General features: G+C 32.3%; 1 protein-coding gene across 1 annotated transcript; it reads left to right on the top strand.

Moving 5' to 3' along the window:
* The first annotated feature begins 982 nt into the window (after nucleotides 1–982).
* Nucleotides 983–12,001, top strand: LOC127735660 (homeobox protein ceh-2-like). The gene is made up of 3 exons (XM_052245904.1): nucleotides 983–1,586; nucleotides 2,515–2,684; nucleotides 11,659–12,001. The coding sequence occupies exons 1-3, from the start codon at nucleotides 1,175–1,177 to the stop codon at nucleotides 11,812–11,814; spliced, it is 738 nt and encodes a 245-aa protein (XP_052101864.1). The 5' UTR covers nucleotides 983–1,174; the 3' UTR covers nucleotides 11,815–12,001.
* The last annotated feature ends 2,411 nt before the right edge of the window (nucleotides 12,002–14,412 follow it).

The raw sequence follows: 14,412 nt of genomic DNA, 5'->3' as shown, positions 1-14,412 counted from the left end.
GATTTTTTTTGGATTTAATGTCCCCACATGTGTAAAAAATCAAAATACAAGTAAAAAACATTTGTAAACATGTGGGTTGCAAAAATACTCAAAACAATATTTAGGTGGAAGAATTTTACGATCATGAGGGTGCAATAAATCAATGATAATAAAATGAAATGAAATAAAATAAAATAGACATATATTAACAACTTGTTTAGACTCGATTCGGTGTCAAGAATGGCATATTTTGACTGCTAGATGTCTTTTTGTCTGTGAGTTCTCATTGATATCCAAATATTCTCATTCAAATATACCGGAAGTGATCAGAGTTTTAACATTTATTTTTTTCAATTAAAGGACAGAATTGTAAAAATTATTTTACCCTTCAAATATTTAAAATTTTATGTTGTTTTCTTCGGAATATAAAACGGGAAGTCCAGTGTCTACGATGTAGTCTACTGTCATTAAAATACGCGTATTCGTAAATACAGATCGTCGAATATAACTGGACCTTGTATAATGGGCTCTGAAACATAGTAGCACAAAAAGTTAAAAGAGAAGCAAATGTTTTATTATTCTGATGCAATGAATATATTATTTTATTATTTTGTCACACTTAATGTCACAGAAAAAGAAGATATTGGATTAAAAAACTCTACCAGTATTTTTTTTAGATTTCATTTTATCTGTAAAATACTTCATAAAATATACTTAAAAACAAACCATAAATACATATTTCATCATCGTTAAACTTTGCTTTTGTTTAGGCTTTACATTAGTTTTTTATTCTGGTTTTCTTCATATGACAGAAATATTGCTGTTGTTAAACATTTGTTGTTCTAAGCAGTAAACGGTTCTTAATTTTTGATTTATGAATCAGTCTGTAATGTAAAATTAACACGTTTTAAAGACCGCCCTCTGCCACTTTAGTGATTAGATTTAAATGGAGTTGTTGACCTTACGAGGCGACACCGACATCGACACTATGAAACAGTCCAGTCAGTCAGAAATAGTGAGGGCGGAGCTTTATCATTCAATTCAGTTTCTTTGTTTGAAATTAAAATAATATTGATTACACCAAATAAAGGAAATCATAAATTTATTTTCCGCTAAGGTTGAAACTGCAATAATATTTCTAGGTGAATGATTATTGGGATGTTGATTAAAATTTCTGTGGTTTTATGATAAAAAAATGACAATCATGTCAATTTCTACTCCTCGGCACAACTCAGGGTTTACCATACAGTCAATACTTGGTGATACTGACAAAGAGAAAACAAACTCTCAAGATAAGGAACCGAGACGGAAACGTAAAAATTCGTCAGAAAGTGATGACTGCAATTCATGTACTCTAAACCGAAACAGTGAAGAACACTTCGACGCCTGCAGAGTACCACTACAGTTCGGAACATATGATGCTTTTTCAAATGACAATCTTTTGAGAAAACTGCAGTATGCGCAGTATGGACATTATTTGTCTCAAGAATATATGTCTCGGACACAAGAAGATTTCAGAACTTTTTGCATTCCTGGATCTAATGAGAGAAATAACCCTTTTTATTTGCCATTACAACTCCCAAACAATTTTCAGCCGAGCAATCAAGGTAAGTATTTTTGTTAATTGTTGTGTTTATAAATCACATTGGTCGATGACTTTTTATCACAATATAAGACAGTGTTGAAGTGTTACATGTACACAAAGACTTTGGGAATACTTTAAACGAACCAGTGAAACTTCAACACATTGCAGGCATCGGCTGTCTGTTTGGTAGTGCTACCGCTTCTTTTTGAAATAAAGCAAATTGAAATTGTTTATCCACAACCCGAAAGAAGGATAAAATAACTGAAACTAGTATATTGAGATATTTACAAGAACCTGAAACATTCAAGATAATTTCTTATGATTATTATATAGAGTAAATCTCGTGTTTTACAGCATTAAGTTTAAACTAATAGAATATAAAAAAATAAAAACAACCATTTATTAGGTTACCTTTTCTCAAGATGTTAATGAAAACAATAAATGCTTTTATAATAATATATAAAAATAAATTAACAAGCCGAGCACATTAAGGTATTTAAAACATTCTCCTTTACTATATATTAAACAGAAATAATTTAAATCACATATAAAAAAGAATAAGAATACTAAAAAACAAGGCATTTTTATTCTACTTTTTACATTTCCTCTTTAAATTTCTGTATTCTTATATTAATTACTAATTAATTTATGTATTAATTGGGTAAACAAAAATAGAAGACTGAATCATAAAAAATATAACAAAATACATCATTCACATGACAAAAAAAATATTACCATGGATTTTTTTTCTGATATTTGGAAAATATTAATGCAAGTTTCAAAGTTTGCTAATTCCTTACTAAAATCATCCAGTTTATCGTCGAATACCCAAATTTAGATATGAACAAAACTGACAATAAATATAACACAAAAGTTTAATCACTGAGATATAATGTAAACCCCCTTATTTGTTTTACAATGATACCGATTATTATTTCATTTATATGCAGGTACAAATTCCAATTTACTTTTCCCACACTTGCGGAAGCCAAAACGAATGAGAACAGCCTTTTCCCCTTCTCAGTTACTACGCCTAGAACATGCCTTTGAGAACAATCACTACGTTGTTGGACAAGAAAGAAAACAGTTGGCCACAGGACTAGCTTTAACTGAAACACAGGTAAGGTACCTTTTCAATTAGTTTCAAAATATAATTTTAATACTAGAAACTTTTGTGTATGAAGTAACTACATCTGATACCATTTGCATGCGTTATATTAGATAGAGATGTGAAAGATCATATTTATTGCAGAACAGACCCATTAAATGCTTTCTGACACATACTTATTAGATATTATATGGTTAATCTTGCTGATTGAAAAATCTGCAAATGGTTGTTAAAAGTTTTCTTATCTAAATCTAAAATGCACAAATAACCACATACATATCATGTTCAGTTAAATGGGTGCATATATACGTTATAATCGTTAAACAAAAGCACCACGATGAACAAAGAAGTATTTTATTTCGAATGGTAATTGTCAATCGTAACATTTCAGCAATCGCATTTCATAATTCTTAAAATTTGTCAGACGTAAAAAATTCGATGCAATTCAATATTCTATATGCAATTCTACATTGAATTTGTATATTTTGTATCTATCAAATTCTTGTATTCCTTAAGATGTCTTATCTCGTGTATACTACTAATATAAAACGGATTGGATAAGATTTTCGACAATTTATGAATGTTTATGCTTAAATTGAAGTAAATAATGAACTCAAATTAGTATAGAGGAAGCCAATGAAGGAAAATTCACATCGATTGCGGTGGTCTTTATTAGTTCATGACAGTTCAACATGCTAGACACCTACACATTCTAGTTTATGCAGAGATTGGATAATATATGGTCTAAATGTATATGTAATTATTCGACCGACGCTGGACTAAAAAGATAAATATTTTTAATACAGTCAATATTCTGTTTTTATTTCAAGACATTCTTTTAATTGAGAAATATTTGTGAATGGCGTGTCGATTGAAACATTTTTCAGCATTTTTAATTTAAATTTAAGTTGGAACCAATTTCCTTGAAATCATTTCTTATATGGGATATTCTGAAAATAAGATAGTCTTAATTATAATTGCGTAAATATGGTTCAACACTGCATTTTTTTTTTTTTAAGTTTGAGTAGTTTCAATATAAAGTAAAGCTATCATGCATGTTTCATCTTTCAATTCCAAACAAAAACAAAATCTCATTTTCGAAGGAACATTTCATGAAAAATTATTTTGATATCATTATAATCCTTTTCGACAGCAACGAAGAGCGGCTGAAAACAATTTTAAACAGTGGATGAACGAAAAATTGACTAGAAACATTTAGATAATTATATGAGTTTGACTAGGCCTCATATTTTTGAATTTTGAGCCTTGAAGTGAAATCAAATATTGCGTGTATGGTGGATGGGGACTTGCTATACCTCTTTTTTTTTTTATCTTAACGAAAGCTGTTTCAATGTTACTATTTTCAGTAATGAGTAGATTTGAGCTTTTGGAACAGATTTCCTTCTAATAATCTAATAGAATTATTAATTAGTGATGAAGATGCAGAAAAATCATTTCTTCGCCAAAAGTGCTACCGGAAAATATTCAAGTCAAAGGAAAAAAAATTAAACTGACTTGGACGGTTTTTTTAAGCGCATACAAGTGTCACAAATATAAACATATAAACAAACGTTGTGGTGAATTACTCAGTTGGTACTTGCATGCGTTCAATATTTGTGGGTCTAAAAACTATTAAAAAATTACCAAAACCTTTGTATTTTTCAAGAATACAAACAGAAGGTCTTTTTCATGACGTCAAAACTTCATTTATTGTGACGTAAATAACTCTTTGTTTTTAATTTTCCCAAACCACAACTTTTAAACAGACATTAATTGAAATCTTAAATTAAAAGTTTAAATTGCAGTTAAAGGTTAGAACAAATAAAGCCCTAATCGCACACTGTCCTTTCTTTGTCAATGTAAAATTACGCCGTTTTATTTGTTGACGTTAGGTAAGACAAAATATAGCACGTATTTAATGTCATTCATAATAAAAATTCACCTTCATGTTCCATGTGATTTGTGGAGTTGTTTTTGTTATTTCGTCGTATTTCTTTTGTTTAGCATGTTGTTGTCTGTTTTCTACGGAAGCCGATAAGGGCCATTCAAAAAAAAAAAATTATGTCGTAATTACGACATAGCATGTCGTAATTTCGACATAACATGTCGTTATAACGACATCGCTATATCGTAATTTCGACATAACATGTCGTTATAACGACATCGCTATGTCGTAATTTCGACATAACATGTCGTTATTACGACATCACTATGTCGTAATAACGACATCGCTATATATATATATATAAGAATATGTATTATGATTGCCAAGAGACTTAATGACACAGAAATTAACAACTATAGGTCATCATAATGGCCTCAATAATGAGAAAAGCCCCCGCATAGTCAGCTATAAAAGAGGGACGAAAGATACCAGAGGGAGAGTTCCCGACATGACAGCTGTTTAATCATTTAATTCAAACGAATGAAAATAACGGTTTTAATAATGTACAAACAAAGACCGAAAAACGAATATGTAACACAGCAAACAAATGACAACCACTGAATTACAGACTCCTGACCGCTATGTGATAATAACGGCAACCTTATAGTTTAACTTTTCACTTTTTGATGCGATAGGCATTTCAAAATGGTTGTCAGTAAAGGCAAAGTTTGTAGCGGAAACAAATTCATCTTTTTTTTTTAGAATAATGAACACTATATGCAATCAAGCTTAATTAAAGTTATTCACTTGCACCTCAGACTTGCACATACTAGAACTTTATTTATAATCAAGTCAAATGAGACCCAGTTGAATAGGGGAGCAATTCAAGCTCCTTGGAGCCTCTAATTATGTTTGGCATGTACAGATTTGTGTAAATTATGAAGTCCTGCATTTCCATTGCAGGTTCTGAATAAGATGAATTTTAAGCTTTTCCCAATAAAGACTATGTTAAACTTTGGACTCATAGTGCTCAGACCCACGGATCTCTGTACCTTCATTTGTACACACTTGAATCTTAATGAACTACTGAGGCTTGAAGCAAATTATAACTGTATTGCTATTGTTGGTTCTTAATGAGATTCTTCAAGCGTCCTCCCCATTGAAGCCCTATTAAAACTTTGTACCCCAAGTTCTTTTAACCACTGTTCCCCAGGGCAACTATTCCTACAAACTTAAGGGGAGGGTTAGGATTCCGCTAACATGTTTAACCCCGCCACATTCTTTATGTATGTGTATGTCCCAAGTCTTTAATTTACATATTTGTTTTTCGTTTATTTTTGTACATAAAATAGGCCGCTAGTTTTTCTCGTTTGAATTGTATTACATTTGTCATTTCGGGGCCTTTTATGGCTGACTATGCGGTATGGGCTGTGATCATTGTTGAAGGCCGTACGGTGACTTTAATTGTAAATTTCTGTGTCATTTGGTTTCTTGTTGAGAGTTGCGTTTTTGAACAAACCAGCGTATCCCAAGGCCTTGATAACCTCTGAAGGCCCCAAAGAAGACGAAAAAAAACATCAAAATTGGAGAGAAAACTGAAAAAAATTGTTTCTAACCTCAGGGATATTAACCCTTGGCTATCTTAGATTTAATGCAATCAGTATGCATCAGCATCAGGGTACAGCTCATTTGCATATAATTTGCATATTTTTACAAATACTCGAAATTTAGACAATTTCTGATAACAATTCAGCATGCCAAGGGTTAATATCCCTGAGGTTAGAAACCATTTATTTTCTGTTTTCTCTCCAATTTTGATGTTTTTTTTTCGTCTTATTTGGGGCCTACAGAGGTTATCAAGTCTTTGGGATACTCTGGTTTGTTCAAAAACGCAACTCTCAACAAGAAACCAAAGGACACAGAAATTAACAATTATAGGTCACCGTACGGCCTTCAACAATGATCACAGCCCATACCGCATAGTCAGCTATAAAAGGCCCCGAAATGACAAATGTAATACAATTCAAACGAGAAAAACTAGCGGCCTATTCTATGTACAAAAATAAACGAAAAACAAATATGTAAATTAAAGACTTGGGACAGACACATACATTAAGAATGTGGCGGGGTTAAACATGTTAGCGGGGTCCCAAACCTCCCTCTAAGTTTGTAGGAATAGTTGTCCTGGGGAACAGTGGTTAAAAGAACTTGGGGTACAAAGTTTTAATAGGGCTTCAATGGGGAGGACGCTTGAAGAATCTCATTAAGAACCAACAATAGCAATACAGTTATAATTTGCTTCAAGCCTCAGTAGTTCATTAAGATTCAAGTGTGTACAAATGAAGGTACAGAGATCCGTGGGTCTGAGCACTATGAGTCCAAAGTTTAACATAGTCTTTATTGGGAAAAGCTTAAAATTCATCTTATTCAGAACCTGCAATGCCAAACATAATTAGAGGATCCAGGGAGCTTGAATTGCTCCCCTATTCAACTGGGTCTCATTTGACTTGATTATAAATAAAGTTCTAGTATGTGCAAGTCTGAGGTGCTAGTGAATAACTTTAATTAAGCTTGATTGCATAAAGTGTTCAATATTCTAAAAAAAAAAGATGAATTTGTTTACGATACATACTTTGCCTTTACTGGCGACCATTTTGAAATTCCTATCGCTTCAAAAAGTGAAAAGTTAAACTATAAGGTTGTCGTTATTATCAGATAGCGGTCAGGAGTCTGTAATTCAGTGGTTGTCATTTGTTGCTGTGTTACATATTCGTGTTTCGGTCTTTGTTTGTACATTATTAAAACCGTTATTTTCACTCGTTTGAATTAAATTGTTAAACAGCTGTCATTTCGGGGACTCTCCCTCTGGTATCTTTCGTCCCTCTTTCATAGCTGACTATGCGGGGGCTTTTCTCATTATTGAGGGCATTATGATGACCTATAGTTGCTTATTTCTGTGTCATTTAGTCTCTTGGCAATCATAATACATATTCTTTTATATATATAGCGATGTCGTTTTTACGACATAGCTATGTCGTAATTACGACATAGCTATAGTGATGTCGTAATTACGACTTGTTATGTCGAAATTACGACATAGCGATGTCGTTTAAACGACATGTTATGTCGAAATTACGACATAGTGATGTCGTTATTACGACATGTTATGTCGTAATTACGACATAAAATTTTTTTTTTTTGAATGGCCCTTATCGGCTTCCGTAGTTTTCCTTCTGCTTTTAAATTTTTGACTGTCCCAATGGTATCTTTTCTCCTAACATTTTAAATAACATCATTTTTTATTCAATATGGTCGATTCATAAAGTGTCCAGTATTCCAACTGTGATATTCCCATCCAGTAACGAATAAATTAATGGATAATTGTTAAAAAATAATTGTGTAAATTACCATGTTGAAGCAATAAATTCTCACCAAGGTCAACATGTTGTGGTATTTAAGTAATTTGAGGATACATTTTGAATACGGAAAATTAACTTTGAACAAAACTGTGACTTGACAGACAATTAACCCTTTACCTCTTCGAATGCAGCTAGACTTGTGTAATAAATAACTTATAAATTAAGTAACATTTATTGTGTAAAGTTATTGCAGCGGAATTTCATATCGGCATTTAAAATGATCTATTGTCGATTAGAACTCATTAGCGATTTAAAAATGCAATTTACCGTTGATCCATTTTAAGTTCAAACTCGGGCTGTCCGTAGTGTGCTTTGTTAACGACAAAGCTATAAATAAATGAAGACTATATATACATTTGCTTAAACACCCAGTAACAAATATTTCAAAGATATTCAGGACAACAATATTTTGCTAAAAAATGTCCATGTAAATTGAAGCAGGTATTTTTAAGTTAGAGCAAATTGCCAATCGTCAATTTCCTGTACCAGCTACTCTCCCGTCGGAGGATACAGGGCTACATTATCGTCTGGATGGACGCCATTTAAAGACATTTAGACATATTTTCCAGTTAAAATAGATATGAACGTTCAAAATTATAAAATTGCCAGAACATATTATCATTTTCTCATAAGTTAAGCATGAAATTATAATCAATAAATAAAACCACGATGCATTGCATGGGTAAGATACACCAGTTTCAGATGTAGAATACTTTTATTAGTATATACAAAAGAAGAAATTGTTCTAGCGTTTTTAAAAACTTTCTTTTATCTTTTTTTGAATATTATTTACAATATAAAGATAAGATTTTTTTTTTTTTTTTTTTTTAAATATTATTTACAATATAAAGATAAGAGGATTTATTGTGCTTGCCAATGAGACAAATCCACCAGAGAGAAAAAAAAAGTAGATGCTAGCAAGTATAGGTCACCGTACGGCCTTCACCTATCAGCAGAACCCATACCGCTAGCAAACTATATATATATAAGGCCCCTACCCACTTCACGGTTTCACTTGGATACTAAAATATGGTCAACTTGACTTGTATTTCTTCTGTCCGTCCATGTCCAGTAGTATGAATGAAAAACGTAAAGATGTCTCGTTTTGGGAGAAGAGCGTGCCCTCTAAGAGGGTTTAGAAAATTCCTTGCAATACAAACTACTACTTCTACACAAATACCCGTTTTACGGTTGCAGTCCCGACCATTATACAGATCAATCCATTTTGCATCCTAATTGATACTCTCGTTTGGAATTGTATGAAAGATTGGCCAATGGATATTAGGCAAACAACTGTCATTTCGTCAATAGTATCATTCTTTTCAAAAATCCTAACGATATTTTGAGAAGGGTGATAAGATTATATTTGTAGAGTCATTTCACATCTGAAATTTGAATAGGGCCACATTGAAAAGTTATATTCTGCAATGTTATGCTAAAAAAACAGTGATAATAAGTACTCACTTTCCGATTAAACCGACAAACGTTCGAAGGCTTTTACCCAGAATTACCAAGAAACCCTCAGGCAAAATTAACCTTGGGTGAATGTGGCTATTCTGTTTAAGCCCCTTTTTTGCTCGCATTTCTAAATAGGTGGTGAGAGTTCCTAGTGAAGGTTAATCCAGAAAATAGCTTCGGACGCACAGAATTTAGAAAGTGTGCTATTTCAATTTTATATCTTTTTTCTGGTCACTCGGCATCTCATTTAATGAAGTAGTAGGTTATGATGGATAGTAACTCTTTCATTCTATTTAAGATGCAGTGGTATATTACCTATCTGGCTAACATCTGCTTTTATGTGTGTTTTTCGACAGAAATGTGCCGTTATTGTTGAATATTGTTTGAGAATATCGTTGTCTCAAATGACTATCTACCCGATAACACGTGTTCTTTCGACTCTCCCTTTCCCCCGTTCATATATCGTTACTACATTTAATGTAAGAGAAACAGTACCTCACCCAGAGCATAAGAGTTTATCCCAATGATAAACGTGGTTCCGATATTCAGTAGTTCTCCTTGTATAATATTCGGGTTCGTTCGATTGGTTCTGCAATGTCGTTTGTTTCCAAAGTTGAAGGTTTTTTTAAATGTTACTTTAATCCATACAATATCATTTCAGTATTCGCGTGAATCATATAATCTAACTGTTACTGGTACAATTAACATGAGTGTGATACTCTCCTCTCTAGCAATAATTTCCGGTTCGATATTACTTTGGTTGTGTTTAAAACATCCCACACAATCGAAGGAGGGAGCTCGTTAGTCACTACGGAAAGGTCAAAATCACTCAAGCTATCTTTGCAGTTGGATTTAAGTAACCACCAATATCTCCACAAAAAGAAAAAAAAAGCATCGATAACCCTTAAATTTGTAATTGGTTATATTCTACGGGACTTTAAAGCAAGATAAATCGTACCAGTAGAAATTTGATTGAACTCCTTGCTCGTTTTAATCACATAAAGAAGTTAATACTTCATATTGGATGATTTTTGCAATATGGTCGAATTTGAATAATTTAGAATACATTTATTAACGTTTACTTTCTTTACTATTTAATGGCATCTAATGGTTTTAGAATACAATAATCAGAAGACTGATTTTCGTCTCAGACATGATCGAGATATTCAATACTCGAAACTGGCTCGGATCGCTACATTTCGACATGCCATCTTAAGGACTAATTCGTGCAGCATTATATACAGAACAAAAATTGCCATCTCAAATTAAAACATAGTGTGAAAAAAGTTTTGTTACCTTTTGTTCTTAGCCAATAAGGCATTAGAATTACCCGTTCTTACAATTAGAGTCCTGTCACTTAGATCCTTGTCTAAATGGAAATATGTCAGTATATATGACACTTTATCGGAATAAGATCGGGATCAGATAGTCTTAAATTATGCGTCGTTAACAATACTAATGAGATATTTGTATTATTCTCAGATCGACATTTTATGGGCTAATAACCTATATAAATTTCATATTACAATACAGTTTTTACATGATCATTTATCAAGAGTTCAAGGTGTTAAGAATATCTACAAGTACCTACACGGTGGTTAGGATATCTACCCAGAACATATTGACCCATGACCCGCAATAATATGGACTTCGGTGTTTAAGGAACAAAACAAGTTTTTGTGCATTCGTCAGTGCTGACAAAAGCATTATAAATTACATTTCAAAAATGATTTATTGAAGAAGATCAGCGGGTTATCTAAAGATCTACAAAAACTACATGGACAAATATACAAATTACGACATAAGAAACACATGCATATACACATGAAATTTCATATACATCTACGTCTATTACAAAAAAATAATATTTAGAAACGCAAATTTCAGAATGATTTATTCAGCGTAGTTGTAATCAGTACATAGCAAATAAGAAAAAAAATCACTATTACAATTAAGGTTTTCACACTTCTCTATCGGATAATCATAACTAATGCCTTATTTAACAAACAAGGGAAAACATTTACAATTGTGTTAAATGAAGCTTTACAAATTTCTACTTGTTTTATCTGATTGCGTGATTAAAATCATAATTTTAGTATTGCACCATTCGTTGAATGTTACTTAAAGTTGGATTGCAGATATTAATCATTTCTATCGACAATTAAACTTTTGAACAATGCATTAGAGATTCATTAAAATGTAAATTGATCTTTATGTGTTGCAGGTCAAGGTTTGGTTTCAAAATCGGCGTACGAAACACAAACGTATTAAGGCTGAAGATGAAATGACAAGGTCGTTAACAAGAAGTTTGGGAGGACAAGACAATAGTCATCCATCACAATATAGTCCATCAGACTCAGAAAGTGACATTGAGGTGTGATTCAACACAAACCTGAATCAACTACTTTGATGCGGGAAACAGACTGCAATAAAATTTTATACAGATAATTGAAGCTTTAAAATTTGAAAATAAGATAATGTACATCGAATCATAATGACGTTACTTGGGAAAACTACTATTGATAGTATTTTCATATTTAATAAAATGTATTATCATTTGCTCCTAACCTTTTTGTTCTTGTTTTACAATAAATAGACAAAAGACTATCTCATCATACAAAAGTCTCATTAAGTTCATGAACAACTTTCATACATTGCATTTCAAAGACCCAAAGAATGACTGGGGTATAGCTATATGGTCACCTGGACCATTTCTATGTTGCAACATGGAAGTATAATATTAACTTGATTACTTCCATTGGTTGCAGTAAGACAGGGAGAGTTCTTTTGACTGTGCGGCAAATATAAGTAAGCAGCCACATCCGTTTGGAATACAATGTAGAGAGCACTTGATCAGATACCCTGCATTAAGAGACCGCCACGGTCTGTGGTTATGAAAGAATTCCTTAAACAACTCTTTTAATTGGCTTCTAATTATATAAGTGGCCTGTTGCAAGGCGAAGTATTTGAACAACATTCGAATGAATGAATCAGCGGCAGTCTAATTCTTCCGAGTGCAGTCTCGGTCGTTCGTACTGTACTCTGTAGTTACGTAATAAATGATACGAGCTGGATTTACATTTATTTTATTTTAACTCGACTTATGTTGATTATATTTTTATAACAAATGTGTCGTTCGCTTGATCCCGGCTCTTCATTTGTCAAAAAAAGAGGAGGTAACTATGACAAAAGCCATAATTTATTTAGTAAACTTATTCAAATCATTCAAAAGTGTGATAGTTTTTTTCGTAATTGATCTATTTAATTTGATATGGAATCTTTAGTGCAGACATGTCACTTGTAATGTTACTATGACCCCATAGGCATGTCGTAATTCAAGTATTTGACCTAAAACAGCCATTTCGCGCATTTTTTTGGTCAAATTATATGTGAGCAAGAGCTTTAACCAATAAAATATTTTACACAAATAAACATTTTTGTAACAATCATTTTGTAGCAAATTATCTATTTTGCTTAAGCCCTTGCTCATCGTATAAAAATATTAATGGCAATATATCAAAATGAGGCTACTTTTGGCAGATTTTGCTATTTTGCGCTACATTTAAGAAGTCTTAAGCCATAATACCAATATGTAAGAGAAACATATAAAATGTAAATACTGATGTGTGACAGACTAATGTCTTATGAACATCTGAATGATGTTTATTTGAATATTTTTAAAATATTTTTTGAATTTCGAATTCAAGGGGCTAAAAAAAGTGGCCTTATCATACCGTCTTCTTTCTTGCTTTCCTCCAATTCTGCTATTGAGACGTCATGCATTGAGGCGATCTTGCCTGGTGTCGTCTCACAGAAAAAACGCAATCTATATCAAATCGACAAAGTTTGCCTACATTTCGTTTTAGTATAATTACAGAAACAAATGCCACCACCGGCTCTTGTGCGGTACAATATTTCTCCACTCTCGACAAACTTCGCATTTCAACTGAAAACTAGATTGTCTCTAGTCTAATTATATATTAATGCTATACTTGAACAATAATGAGGCAGTGTTTTATAGTATATTTTATTTCACATGTAACCGTATTAAATTTGACACACCATATGCATGCGCATTCTGAAAATGAATTTTCATCAGTGGTTCTCGAATCTACATTTAAAAAATCTGAAAGTATTGAGGCAAATGCAGCTTAAAAATGTGCAACGGAAGGATAAATTTAGAATTAAGAATCTTCGAGTTAACATCAAAATTCTAAAGTATCAATCTATTTCATAAGAGCGCAATAACAAAAATTGCTACCCTGCTAATGCAACAGATACAGCTATTAGACACTATATACTCATTTTGAAAATAATATAACCAACATTTCTCTAAAAGGAAAGATAAGGAAAAACTGGAATATAATGGAAAACCCCCATCATTTTTTGAATAATTTTTATTTTCAATAGTAGGGACAAGTGCATTTCTAACAAGCGCCTAGTGATTAATCATTTATTTTGAATGAAAGAACACATATTCTACAGAAAGGGTATACTGTTGAAAGATCAATGTTCAAAGGTATTACATTAATTAAATAGCAGATATATTGACGTGCGAGGTTTATTTGTTCAAGATTAACATGTATAATGCTTTGAAGTACCATTTTACCGAGATAATTAGTAAATTAAAAAGTAAACCAAAAAAAGGAGTTAAAAGAAACCCTCGCTTTTTCCAAAATGATTTCTTTACATTTGTCAGCTGTGAATGGCCGAAGAGTGTTTATTTGTGCATTATTTCTCGTTCTTTAATGTTGATTACCCTTAAAATGAAGTGTCTTTATCCTTCTGCATACTTGTTGATCTGTAAGGATTATCCGTAGGGCAAATATTGGCTTTGTAAAGTGTTATAGAGCAACACGTGCCCATATTTTGAATATTGATAGTTCACAGAACTATACTCAACCAAAGTACGTCTATCATTTAATGTTGAAATGAAGAATGCCTTTGAAGAATTAATGGTATTTTGCGTTGTTCAAAA

This window comes from Mytilus californianus, unplaced genomic scaffold (assembly GCF_021869535.1).
Source record: "Mytilus californianus isolate M0D057914Y unplaced genomic scaffold, xbMytCali1.0.p SCAF_3, whole genome shotgun sequence".
NCBI lineage: Eukaryota > Metazoa > Mollusca > Bivalvia > Mytilida > Mytilidae > Mytilus > Mytilus californianus.
The sequence above is the reverse complement of the archived record's forward strand: the minus strand, read 5'-3'. Positions and strand labels throughout refer to the sequence as shown.